Here is a 14,401-nt window from a genome sequence, read left to right as displayed (position 1 = left end):
GTTACTCCAGCACTGTGTCTATCTTTGGTATAAACCGGCATGTGCAGCTCCTTCCAGGAAATATGGCTACAATATACTCGGTCTGTTTATCCAAACCATTGATCATAAGTAACTAAGGCCCTAACGCTGAACCTGCAAGCACCCAATTACTTACTGATGCAGATTTAAACTGTAAAAATTGATGCATCATGCCGTGGTCAAGAATTTCCTTTATCCACAAATCAGCAACATGTACTGACTGCAGATGTTATCTGAACTGTTTAGAATTTAAACTTTTAAAAATATTCTGAAATGTTGAGAAACTTTGAAAACTTCAAACATTTTTTAAAAAGTGCTTAAATGTGATTAAGCATTTAACAAGCCATTAAAGTTTGTTTTAAATTTGTAAACATTGGTAGACCATTAACCAATAAACAAACTACAAATCATGTATTGTCTTTCTGCTGACTGGTTAGCATGCAACAGAAGCTTTTTCACTGCACACGTGACAATAAACTAAACTCAAAACTCTTCCAGTAGAATCTTGGCCCTTTACAGGATTGCGTTCCTGCTGTCTCATCTGATGACGCACAGAATATTTGGGTGAATTGCTGGATATTTTCTCATCTCCTTGTCAGTCCATGCTGATTTAAACATTGAAGCACGACATCACATTCTTGTTAAATCTCAAATAACAACTTTGGATTTCTATGTTTTAGTAGAACATACAGGTTCAGGTTAAGATTCATTATTGTCATGTGTACTGAGGTGCAGTGAAAAAAATAAATAAATAAATATATTATAGATATAGATATAAATAAATAGATCGACACATAAATAGATACATAAATAGATAAACAAACAAACAAATAAATAAGAAAGAAATCCGGTCAAACTCGTGTACAATGGATAGAAATATCAAAGCTGCTGTCAGTTTTGTGGAGCATTGATGTAAAAACTAGTAGTTTTGTCATTATTACTTCAGTAAATATTACTTTAGTCGTAAATAAGCCACTACTATTATGCAATAATTTTGCACTACTATTATGCACTAATAGCTTGTCAATAATCTGTTGCTTTAATATCACTTTTTACAGATAATGAATGGTGTGCAACCGGAATTTGACATCACAGTCGTAGATATGTACAAAGGCTGGCAAGAAGTATTTGCAACATATGACTCCTACTACAAATTCAGAGAAGATTTCTTTTCTAGCTTTTCAGAAAATGTGACCATAAATTCTGAGCTTTGGAAAAATGTTGAATTCAGCACTTTACATCAAAATCTCTTGTGGAACCTGTAAGTCCAACTCGGGCATTCTTGAATTCAACCCCTGTTCTTCATGTCTTACTCTTTAGTTCCTACAGCAGACATTTTTACGAGGGATATTAAAAGACATTTGTTGTACCTCTCAAATTTCATGGTCAGTATCTTTTAGTGATGGTTGACCTAGCCATTTTTACGTGGAGTTCTTTCTTTAGAGAGGTAATGAGTCATCGAGTGATACAGTGTGGAAACGGGCCCTTTGGCTGAACTTGGCTACACTGTCCAACTTGCCCGAGCTTGGTCCATATCCTTCCACAGCTGTCCTATCCATGTACCTGTCTAACTGTTTTCTAAACTTTGGGATAGTTCCAGCCTCAACTACCTCCTCTGGCAGCTTGTTCCATACATCTACCACCCTTTGTGTGAAAAAGATACCTCTCAGATTCCCATTACATCTTTCCCCATTCACCTTGAACCTATGTCCTCGGGTCCTTGATTCTCCTACTCTGGGCTTTCTCCAACAATGATTCTCCCTTCTTGTATCCTTTCCCTGATGATATTGATTCTTCAAAGTACATTTCTGTGAGTTTCTATCACCTTCAATTACATTATATGTGGCAGTCTTCCATGTTTGATTCCAGGTTGTACATGCCACTGGATTGAGAGGAGTATAATTCTTCATTCATCACATCATCAAATAATTTATTTACATTTGCATTGCATTTTAATGTAGTTTTACTCTCATGTATATTAGTTAAGATTAGACAAGTCAGCAAAACTTAAAGTTAACCTTTTCCTAGGATAATAATTGACTGTAATTTAAGAGGCAAAGCTGCGAATGTGGCAAGTTTCTCAAATCCCTTTAAAATATGAGAGATCAAATCACAAAAGAAAAATCCCCAAAAGGGAAGTCAGGATGAGGGGAAAAACATGTTCATTGAGTCTCTTGAATATGCTTCCAGTTGGCCACCCACGTGCAGCATCAATAAAATGTTGGATGGCAACAGTTTTATTTGTAGAAGGTGTGTGGCTTGTAAAGGCCTGCATGGAGGAAAATGTAATTTAATAGCTGTGGAGTCAGTACTTCTAACTGCTGAGATGTTCTGAATTTAAATATTACAGTTATATGAAACAATGAGAAAAAAAACAATGGTTTTACTATCAACATAATTGTATTTTCTTTCATTTCATGCAGTTAATGTATGCTCACCTTTTCCTGTCAGTGGGATAGTCAGATCAAATAGGCTGTTAGATCTGTGTGTGTGTGTGTGTGTATGCAGTGTGAGTGTGAGTGCGAGTGTGTGTTTTAAGGGTTCACCCGTGTCATTGGGGATTTAACAAGATTTGTCTACATGACAAAGTTGAATAGGGGTTTGTCTTTAGCTGACCCTAACAATGAGCACTAATTATCAGTCAACCATGGCTGACTTCGCCATTTTTACTTGGAGTTACTAAAAAATAGCAGTAAGTTTAGATTTTATTTTCTTGACCTTTAATAATGATTCATTTTCTTCCAGGGTCTTTGATATGTTTGCTGCACATGGATCTGCAATGGAGAGCAGTGATTGCTGGCCAGGCATAGAAAAGTATGTTAGAGCAATGTGCTGGGTGATAGAAAGCTCAAACCAACCACTTGAAGGAAATGGTAAGTAATGAGAGAGCAAATTAAGAATGTGGGAGACACTTATAGTTTACTCGATTTACTAAATTTCAGATAAAAAGGGGGAAGTTTGAATAGAGGATGTGAGAAAAAGATGCATTAAACTAAAATGATTATCATCCTTCTGGAAAAAAAGTGTGCCTCTTTTAGGAAAAGATTTTATCTAACAGCAGGAGGACATCTATTCAATTCCAGTCTAAGTTAAACTAAGAAACATTATATATAAAATATTAACAAAAAATAGCATATACTTCAGCAATTAGGAATAACTACCTTATTTGGAAAAAGTGTTAATGCATAATGTATTATTCATTAGGAACAAAATGGAGATTAAATTTTTCAGGTAGTTAAGGAATGAGAAAATTATGCTGCAAGGAAATTAATATGATTGAAGTAATTCATTTACACAAATGGCTGGAAAGGAGTTGGTGAGAAATACATTTCTTAGAAAAGTACAGGACCGAAAACAGGATATTTGGTCCATGAGTTAAGATTCAAGTGTTTAATTGTTATAGGTTCCTGCAATGGAACATTGAAATTCTTACTTGCTTTTGATTTACAGGCCCATTAACAGGATAACATTCAAATACATATATAATAATCAATAATACAGTAAATTAATTCTAGGCAAACATAATAGTGCACAACTATGGTCTGCAGTGCCACCAAAGACACAGTCCATAGAAGATCATAGTTGCTGAGGTAGGGTTGTTTTCTGTAGTGTTCAAGAGCTTGATGTTTCAAGTTGACATCCACCATTGTCCCATTGATGGAAAAATGTTCGTGCATCCCTGGCTTTCCTTCCTGAATCCATCAATCAGCTTCTTGCTAACGTTGAAAGCAAGATTGTTGTTTTGTGACTCTCTGATGCAAAAAGACAGGTACCATATGTAGTGGCAGATTATTATATCATTCAAGGTGTAGTGAAATGCTTCTTGCCATGCAGCACAAAAAGAAAGAATACAGACATAACAATAATAAAGAAATTTAAACATAAAGAACATCACCCCCCACAATGGTTCCCATTATGAGGGAAGGCACAATGTCCAGTCCCCATCCCCAGTTCACCCATAGTCGGGCCTATTGAGGCCTCCACAGTTGCCTCCACGTAGGCCCGATGTTCCAGGCCGTTCTCCCCGGGTGATGGTGCTCCGGTGTCGGGAGAATCCTCACAGCGGCATGGGACACCTGGAACGGCCGCTTCCGTACTGGAGGCCGCGGCTTCCGAAGCCAACAAGGCCGCGCCGGATGGAGTTCCACAACTGGTGATCTCACTGAGAGAACCCAGGCTCCCGATGAAAAGTCAGCGCCGCCACTCCGCAATGTTTTTATCGGCGGTCTCAGCTCACTGGAGTTCCAGCACGGCGACCAGGGTAGGGCATCGCCCGCTCCGCGATAGCACTCCAGCGCTGTGCCACTGCCGAAGCCAAGGTTCTGGGCGGTCCCCGACAGGAAACGCTGCTCCAGGCCTGCTGGTAGGCCGTGAGGACGGGTCGATGGTGCAGCCCGGAGAAAAGCTGTCTCTCCGACCAGATAGGGACCCTAGAAAAGCAGTTCCCCCTTTCCCCACCCCCTCCCCCCACATAAAAATGGCTAGAACTCCTGAACAAAAAACTCAACTAACTAAAAATTAAAAAAAGAGAGAAAAAACGGACAGCTGCAGGCTGGGCAGCCATACCATACAGGACGGCGCCCCCCTAGTATGCCCCCGTTCAGAGCTCTGATGCCAGCAGCTGTTATCCCAGCTCCTATGGAGCCCCACGGCGGTCTACAATTTCGGCCGCCTGCTCCCGTGCGGTGCTCGAACGGCAGCTGCAAAATGTTTTCTCTAGCTTCTCATGGAGCTTCCACGGTGGCCCAAACCCCAGCCACCTCCATAGTTACTCCGGGCCCGCTATCGGAGAGGCCCGCTGGAAATAAAATTGACTTACCTGCCAGAGCAGTTTTGAACTGCTCCAACTAGCGCCATGCGTTGGACGTATTGACTCGCTGGCGGGCTCTTCACGAAGTTCTCACGTGACTTTGATATCTATCTATCTATATTTAAAACTGTGTGGCTGCCGCCTGCCGTCCGCCGTCTGTCCGGCTGCCTTCCTGCCTTTTGATTCGTTCCATCGTGTGATGTCACAATGCCCAATGCTCGCAGATGTCCAATCGGAATGGATCCATTTACATATGCCTTTGCACCAGCCCCAGCCCCTGGTGAACGTTCCATTGTGTGATGTCACAATGCCCAATGCCCAAAGACATTCTTGCCACAGAGGGAGTACAGAGAAGGTTCACCAGACTGATTCCTGGGATGTCAGGACTTACATATGAAGAAAGACTGGATAGACTCGCTAGAATTTACAAGATTGAGGGGGGATCTTATAGAATCTTATGTTTCTATGTTTCCCTCCCCTCACCCCTCTCCCTCTCCCACCCATCCCTCTCTCCCCCACCCCCTTCACTTTCTACCCCACCACCTTCCCTCTCTCCCCTCTCGCCCCCGCCCCCTTCCCCCTACCCCTCTGTCCCTCTTCCACCACTGCCCCTACCCCTCCCTCCCCACTCCCCACTCTTCAACTTCTCTCCCTCCTTCCCCCTCCACTCTCCCCTCCCCACTCTTTCCCCTCTCTCACCCCCCTACCCCGCTCTCCTTTCCCTCCCAAATCTGTCCCGTTTCCTCTTCCTCCTCTCCCCTTCCTCCCCTCTTCTCACCCCCCCCCCCCCCCCCACCTGTGTATTTGGGGGGTGGTTAATGGGAGTGTGATGTCGCAGCCCCCCCCCACCCCCCGCAAACGCCATTGGGGAAACAGACCCAACGGGTCTGCACTTGGTCTAGTAAAATTTAAAGGTAACTGGTTATAACTGGTTATTGTTTATAACATACTGAGTTAAGCTAAAAGGCTACTACACCATATATGCATTGAAGGGACCCTGCTATGGCATTATTTTCATCTTCACTAACTCACCAACGTTATCTGTAATACACTTGTTTTGCATAAAAGTGGTTAAAGTGGATAAAATGCATTCATAAAATTTGCTTCACCCGTAATTATGTTCTGAAAGACAAAAGGAGGCAAAGGTGTATTGAATTTTGTTAAAAAAAAAAGAAAGTTAAAATGAGGGAAATCTATTAAAATAATTTAGGAAAATAATTTATCACCTACTTGAGTGAGAACCAACAGTTTAGTTGACCTTTGGAGACACAAAAGAATACAGTTGCTGAAGCCCAGAGCTAAGGAAAAACTGTTGGATGAACTCACATTTTGGGTTGAGACTGCACCAGGACTGACCGTGTAGATGAAATAGCCAATATAAAGAGCTGAGAGGAAGGGTGAGGTGGAATGAATGATTGAATGAAAACTTTATTGTCATTCAGATATACACCTAGTTGCACCTTGAACGAAATTTTGTTGCATTTGACTCTCCAAAATCAGGTAATAGTAAAAAGTGCTAGGTGCGTCCATAAAAATGGAGACCAGCGGGTGATGTGTAGAACCAGATGGGAATGGAGATTCTGTGCAGATGGAGTAAGGGTGGAATTGGGAGCGAGCAATCGGTAGGTAGAAATAGAAAAGGAGAGAGAAAACCAAATCTCTCAATCTTTCTAGTCTAGTAAATTGACCCTTATTAGGCTGGAGAGGTTGGGAGTAGCTGGATGAACAATTATCTCATTAAATGTTTGTGAGTTATGGCCTAATTTTCTGTGCTACCTTATGGAGGCAGTGGGTATAAATATCCAGTAAGTTCTTACAAATCACAGGGATTTGTTGAGGAAGATCTGTAATGCCTGCGATAAATGAAAGAGTAAAGTTAAGGAAATTTGTGACTACTTCTTCACCTGCATTCTTTGGCTACTTGTACCTTAATACCAATATTCAAAAACATTATTTTCTTTCATCTTAATAATTTTCTAGGATGTGATGAAGGGAAAATCAACTGGAGAAATCTGTTAAACGAGACTCTGATATTTGTACAGAATGCTCAAAATGATTATGGCACATGGCAGAAGTGGTAAGTTATGGCAAGGTGACTGATACTATATATAAGTTCTGAAATTGAAGAAATAGGGTCCGAGTACAATGGATTAAGAAGTTGCCAATGTAACACTGCCTTCAAGTAAAGAGTGTAACAAGGTACTGTACACTAGTTATCTAGCATTTATTAAGAAAATCCATTATTAATAGTGGTTGAAGTGGAACACAAAAATATGGTGAGGCAGAATCAACATTATTTTGTAAAAGGAAATTGTGTTCGATTATTGTGGAATTTTTTGAGAATATAACAAGGGCTTGTGAAAGTGATGGCATATTATCATGGATAGAGGATTGGTTAACTGACAAGAAGAAAGTTGAAATAAATAGTCACTTGTAGGTTGTCAAGCCACAACAAGTAGGTTATCATAGGGATTAGTCCTGGGCAATTAGCTTTTTGCATGTTCTATTAAGAACTTAGATGAAGAGATGATGTGTTGTACATCATTCTGACTGATACAACAAGAGCAGGCAGGTAGGTTCTGAAAGGAATTTTCAGATGGATGTAGCTCAGCAAAACAAACATGCAAAAATTGGCAGTTTGGGTATAATGTGAGGAATGTCACTTTGGTAGAAGAATAGAAAACATAGAGAGAAACAGAGAGGGGCCATGAATTTGGAAAATTAATTCAGGAGAAAATTATTTTATAGTTGTATTAGAAACAAAAGGGTAGCTAAGGAAATAACTGGTCCTCCCAGGGATCAAAGTTGCGTGTAACCAAGGGAATACTTGTCATCGGTATTCACAAGGGGGAAGGAGTATTATGAGAATGGTCTGCGGGGGGGGGGGCCGGGGAGGGAAGAAGTGTTGGAGTATATTTGGGTAGATAACTCCACAGGGCCCACTGGTAACTATCCCAGGATGCTATGGGCAAAAATAAAATGGAGGTGATTGCTGATGAAGATTTTTGCATCTTCATTAGCCAAAGGCGAGCTACCAGAAGCTAATGTTGTTCCCTTGTTCAAAGGGTAGTAAAGGCAAGCCTGGAAACTACAGGCCAGTGAGTCCTGTACCAGTGTCAGTTGTTTGAGAGGTTTTGAAGGACACGATTTATGTTCAGTTGGAAATGCATGAATGAATCAGCATAGTGTTGTGCGGAAAAGGTCATGTTTCACAAATCTGAGTTTTGTTGATGTGTTAACTAAGAAAATTGATGAAGGCTGCCTGATAAATGTGATTTACATGGATTTCAGTTATTGAGAATGGTTCCTGGGCCCCAGTTCTGCACAATCATAATAATCATAATCATACTTTATTAGCCAAGAATGTTTTGCAACATACGAGGAGTTTGATTTGCCATACAGTTACATTATAATGGAAAAGGTTTTCATGGCCAATTGAAAATATTGTTGTTTTGTCATTGACTATAATCTATTGATCAGAAAGCCATGCTAATGAAATTGCCACTGGATAGTCCAGGAGCATAATGTTCAAGCTCAGTATTACCTGTTCAGCTGCAGCTTAGTTGGCAGTTTTAAATTGGAGTTATTTGAATGGCTGAAGGCAGGCTAATTAGATAACTGTTACTAAGAAAAGGCTTAACAGTCATGTTTATTACTATGGTTGGTAGGGGTGTCCAGTAGTTGTTTTCAGGAACTGATCAGATCAATTTCAGATGTACAAATTAATTAGTTAAAGGTTCAATTATTAAATTAGCAATTTGGCATGAACTCGTATGGAATGGAATAATTAATTATTGGAAGATGTTCACTTCTCTTTAAGTGGTTGTCCTTTCTCATCAGATCTTCATTTGTTTTTGTTTAGGTTTCTGAATGCAATGCTGAAGTTTTTAAATCGCCAAAGCATAATAAAACTAAGTGCAGATGATATACAGATCATCAGTCAGATCTTTAATGAGAACAACACTATGCTTGGAAAAATCCAAGGATTACAGTCAGTTGCAAAGATTATTTTGGAGAATACACAACTGTGGATGAGCAACAATTCCAAAACAGAAGCTAATACGTCTTCAATCATGGATACTTTGTTTGAACTTATACAAGTAAATAATGGCAACTTTAATGTCTCCAAAATAAAGGTTTTAATGAATCAATTGTCAAAAGGACAGCCATCAGAATTTGTTGAATTATCCAACATTGTGCTCAGTGCACTAGAAAAGGGAATAGAAGATGCAACAATTTCCAACCCCTTCCAAGATCAGATCAACAAATTTAATGCTATGTGGTCCAATTTGCAGAAGATACTCTACAATTCCACAGTCCTTTCAACAAAAGGTTTAAATTTCTTCTGGAATTTTACTTCTTCATTATGGATTGGATCAACCGAAGCCAATCCAGATTATGTCGAAGTTGCTAAAATGTTTTTACAATATTTGAACAATCTTGGTTTGCTCCCTCAAGAACAACTTTCTTCTGTAATGGATGCCATCAGCACATCAAAAAATGTTGCAGTAAATGGGTCTTCTACTCAAAATCTAACTCGTCTGCAAGCTATGGAGCTGCAGTTATTCAGGGTTTTGGAAGCAATGGATAGAGAAAATAAAACACAACTTCTGGAGACATTTTATAATATGATTCAAGCAGTTTTAACAATGTCAAATGCAACTGATCTCCATTCATTGGTAACAGCATTCGGGACTAATTCGGAAGATGTTTTCATTTTTCTTGAGGAGTTTAGCGCTGATGACATTGGTGAGGCGCTCGAAACAGTTGCAAAAATTATTGCTGTTTTTCGCAACATGTCAAAGGACAATCTTGCTGAAAATGTAATGAAACTGTATCTCTTTGCTCAATCGCAAGTAGGAAACGCCACAATTACAGGACCAGCCCAACAACAGATAAAAGAAACAATTGCAAATCTCACAGAAGCTTTCCGTAATAATACAAACAACATTACTTGCTTACTGTTACAAGCACTGCAGTCTTCATCTGTCCCAATATCTGATCTTTGGTTGACACAATATTGTCCCATGTATAATCCTGCAAGAAAAATACGATCTTTGGACAATGGCTCTAATTCACAAACAAGTGAAAATTTATATAATTCCTTTGTGGAAAACATGATCATCAGCTTAACGCATACAAATAGAGAAACAGCTTTATCCACTTTATCATGTATGGCAGATTTGTTTCTCTTTTGGACAGATATCATAGAAGAGGTAGCAGTACAAATGCATATGGATTTTACTGCAGTTAATCACCTTCGTACAGGCCTAGTGGAGATTTCAGAAAATCTAAATCAAACATCAGAATGTACTAATTATGTTGTTAAAAACTACACAGTTGCACTGAACTTCTTTCTGCAGAACATCACTTCCACAGCTGGCTTTAACCTTCAGAACTTGTACCAAGTGAAAATGAATAATGTAATTATCTTACAGCAGATCGTGCATTCAGCATTTCCATTTCCATTTCCAGTTGACAGCAACCAGCTCCAACATCTTTCAGAAGTTATGGAGGACATGTTCAGTTTGTTTCAAGGTCAAAATATTAATTATTGGAACAGTATTTCCAAATTCATAGAAACCCTTGGACCAATATGGCATTTGGAAGGCCCTCAGCAGGAAATGTTCTATTCAGTCCTTTATGCTTTTGGAAACTTAGATTCCACCACTGATTTGTCAGGTATTGAAATGGTCTTCAGGAATATTCTTACATTTTCTAACAGCATTGTTAACATGGACTACTATGTTCAAAATTTGAAAGAGTTCTTCAGCTTAATGACAAAATATGAGAACAGCAGTGACCAGTTTCCATACAAAGCCTCAGTGGTGTTAATGAAGCAGTTAATGCTCTCTAACAACTCAAATACAGGGGAAAATGAAAGGGGAACAATGTTGCAGTGGCTGAATGTGATGACGAATACCAATCTTTCTGATCTCTCACTTTCATTTCTGGCAAATATAACTAAAGTTCCAATCTACAGATTAAACGTATTCAAAATGGATAACAAAATGAGGCGGATGGAGGAAGTAATTTACCAAGTGCAGAATTTAACGGAGCGGCTCAATAATCAAAGTGCATCTTGCACTTATTACTATGATATCATTGCTTTACTGGAAGTGATGTGTCCTAGTTCTAATCCACGCAAAAATGAAAGCTTTCAGGTTCTCAGGATGTCCATTGAATTAGCATATAATATGTTTAATAATAAAAACATGTCATATGACTTAATTGAAGAGTTGATGAAACAGATTCAAAGCCGAGGAAATAGTAGTGCAACAGCAGAAGTGATGTTTGGCCAACTTAGTAAATTTGTCAGCAAGAATGTTACCCTCCATGAATGGTATTCACCAATCTTTACGGATCCTCAAACATTTTTTTTCAAAGACAGACACAACATGATTTCTTTATTATTGAGTAGGTTATTGCAACGTTTCTCAAATGCTCCTGACGACCAGATTACCTTGCCAGAAAATATAACTGATGTAATTTACAATCTTACAACAACCTTACAGTCGACCAAAGATATATATTCCATGAAAGAGCAACTCAAGCAAATGAATGCTGACCTTACACAGATCATTAAAGGCATAAACGGAACTGAGGATTTAGATGCTATATTGACAAGACAGGCAAGAATTTTGAAATGTATGCCAGAAGTTCAAAACATGACAAATACTGTACGTGCCATCAGATTAATTTTACTAGAGACTGGAAATGAGAATTTTCCACAAACTATAGCCATTATTTCTGATGGAATTACACTTGTGCAAAATCTTACTACCAAGAATGTGAGTCAAACATTGCAAGCTCTTCACTTGTTTGCTTTGGCGCATCAACCTGATGGCCTAAACGCTAGCCAAGGAAACCAGGCTGAACTTAACGAGAAAGTGATCAGATTGATACAGGAAATTTCTGTTTCGACTAATTCATCATTGGCAGCACAATGTTTGCCTGTGGCTGTCTGTAACTTGCTGTCAGAGGGTGCATCCCTTAATGATAGCGATCACATTTTTAATGGTTGTAACTTAAAGGCAATGCAAAATCTCAGTACAGCTTTGAATTTGGCAGATGATATTAAACAGCTCATTGGTAGAACTGCCCAAGGATCGGCAAAGGTAGAATGTCTTGGAAGCACCGTTTCTGCAGATGTCCTTCAGCAAGTAGGTTGTGTTCTTCAGCAGTATGAAGAGTGGAACACAATCCTGGTCAACATATCTAAGATTTATGGCTTAAAGTGTCCAGTTCTAATAAAACTGCAAGAAATTTGGAATAATTTTTTTTACTTCGGAGTTTCCAACAACTCAAATTGCTCAATTATAAAATTAAGGCAGGCTGATAAACTGCTGACCTTGATTGGTAATACGACTTTGACGAATATGACTTCTGCTGAACAAATGATTTATATTCTATCTGATGTAAGGGACAAAGTGCATTCAATGACTGGCAACAAATCAAAATCCGTACAGAGCACTGTTAATATTATGACCAATTATTTTAAAAAGGCAGGACAAGGCCTACCCTTGAATTTCAAAGAAAGTACCTCAACACTGATTTATTCTGTACAGTCATTAATTTCAATATCAGATTACAAAAACGATGACTTGACATCAGTGCTGAATGACATACTAGATTGCCTTAATGCAAATATTAATTTGATTGATCTTTTGGAGACCCTGTCAACAGATATTAACAACACGATGAATCCTGAAATGAGAGACCTATTGCCAGCTGCAGACAACATAATTAACTTCCTGAGAAATATGACAACAGGGGATTTCATTGACCTCGATGTGGTGCAACTTAATGCATCACTGAATGATGTGGAGGAGATTCTGGAAGGAATGCAACTGATGTCCAACAATACTGGTGAAAACCATCTCAAATTAATTAACATCCTTAAATATTTTCTAAAAGGACAAAACGCCCCTCAAGGAGATATTGAGCTGTTTATAAGAACTTTGAGCCTGATGTGCAATATTTCACAGCTGCTAATGGGCCCTGATGCATCTGGTTTCAATGTCTATCCAAATTTTCTTCCTTATATCATCACTGTGCTTTCCAATGAGAACATTAACCAAAGCGTCAATGATTTGCAAAATTTAAATGATTTTTTGGAGGAAATTTACTTGGATTCAGATCTTCCAACTGAATTTCAGCAAGTAATGGTATACAAGGTAGCTACAATCCTAAATCAATTGCTGCCAATGAACCAAAAAATACCTATGAATTACACAGATGTCACCAGTAATGTTTTGCTGCAGATTCTAGAAATTGACTTTAATGGAAAAGGCAAAGACTCTGAATTCAGACAAAAGACATTGAAATTGATGGAATTGCTTAAAGACTTTCTTGATGGAATGCATGGGTATGATCCTATGAAGGACGCACTAGGAGAGGCCTTCGGAGCCATCAAACTGTTCTTTAACTCTACTGAGGAACTCAGTCAGGAAAACATTTTCACAAGGTGAGTGGAATTATATTTATTTATTGTCCATTTTTAATACAGAATAATTGTGGTGATATGCCATTGATTAGATTTACATTGATGAATGAAGGAGAGAATTGGAATTAGCACCAACTGTAGTTATAATGCCGGCTTCCATATACTGAAAACATATATTTATATAATAATAATAATAATACATTTTATTTATAGGCGCCTTTCAAGAGTCTCAAGGACACCTTACAAAAATTTAGCAGGTAGAGGAAAAACATGTAAGGGGAATGAAATAAATAGTAGAGACATGACTAGTACACAAAGTAAAGACAGAATTCAATTCAAAACACAATATGAGGCAATTATTGCACAGATGAAAAGGGAGGGGGACGTGGGGCTAAGGATAGGCAGAGGTGAAGAGATGGGTCTTGAGGCGGGACTGGAAGATGGTGAGGGACACGGAATTGTGGATCAGTTGGGGGAGGGAGTTCCAGAGCCTGGGAGCTGCCCTGGAGAAGGCTCTGTCCCCAAAACTGCGGAGGTTGGATTTGTGGATGGAGAGGAGACCGGCTGATGCAGATCTGAGGGACCGTGAGGATTGGTAGGGGGAGAAGAGGTCAGTGAGATATGGGGGGGGAGCCAGATGGTGGAGGGCTTTGTAGGTGAGGACCAGGATTTTGTAGGTGATCCGGTGGGAGATGGGAAGCCAGTGAAGTTATTTGAGGACTGAGGTGATGTGATGCCAGGATTTGGTGTGGGTGATGAGTCGGGCGGCTGCGTTCTGGACCAGTTGGAGTCGGTTGATGTAGGTGGAGCTGATGCCAAGGAGAAGTGAGTTGCAATAGTCCAGTCGGGAGGAGATGAAGGCATGGATGAGTCTTTCAGCAGCGGGAGGTGTGAGAGAGGGTCTGAGTTTGGCGATGTTGCGGAGATGAAAGAAGGAGGTTTTAATGACATTGCAGATGTGAGGCTCAAGGGAGAGGGTGGAATCAAAGATCACGCCAAGATTGCGGGCCTGGGGAGATGGGGAGACAGTCGATGGTGAGAGTGGGGTTATTGATTTTGCTGAGTGTGGCTTTGGAGCCTATGAGGAGGAATTCTGTCTTGTCGCTGTTGAGTTTGAGAAAGTTATG

At 39.6% G+C, this 14,401-nt stretch overlaps 1 protein-coding gene across 2 annotated transcripts in view; it reads left to right on the top strand.

Annotated features, from left to right (window-relative positions):
* LOC129710522 (ATP-binding cassette sub-family A member 13-like) overlaps positions 1-14,401 on the top strand; it is a 231,706-nt gene that overhangs the window by 57,958 nt on the left and 159,347 nt on the right. For both annotated transcript variants that reach the window (XM_055657542.1, XM_055657554.1), the window contains exons 14-17: positions 1,077-1,279; positions 2,764-2,891; positions 6,809-6,905; positions 8,691-13,295. In XM_055657542.1, coding sequence (XP_055513517.1) covers positions 1,077-1,279; positions 2,764-2,891; positions 6,809-6,905; positions 8,691-13,295 — 5,033 coding nt within the window. The remainder of the gene's footprint in view (positions 1-1,076; positions 1,280-2,763; positions 2,892-6,808; positions 6,906-8,690; positions 13,296-14,401) is intronic.

The sequence above is a fragment of the Leucoraja erinacea genome, chromosome 2 (genome assembly GCF_028641065.1).
Source record: "Leucoraja erinacea ecotype New England chromosome 2, Leri_hhj_1, whole genome shotgun sequence".
Classification (NCBI taxonomy): Eukaryota; Metazoa; Chordata; class Chondrichthyes; order Rajiformes; family Rajidae; genus Leucoraja; species Leucoraja erinaceus.
Note: the sequence above shows the minus strand (reverse complement) of the source record. Positions and strands in the feature narration are given on the sequence as shown.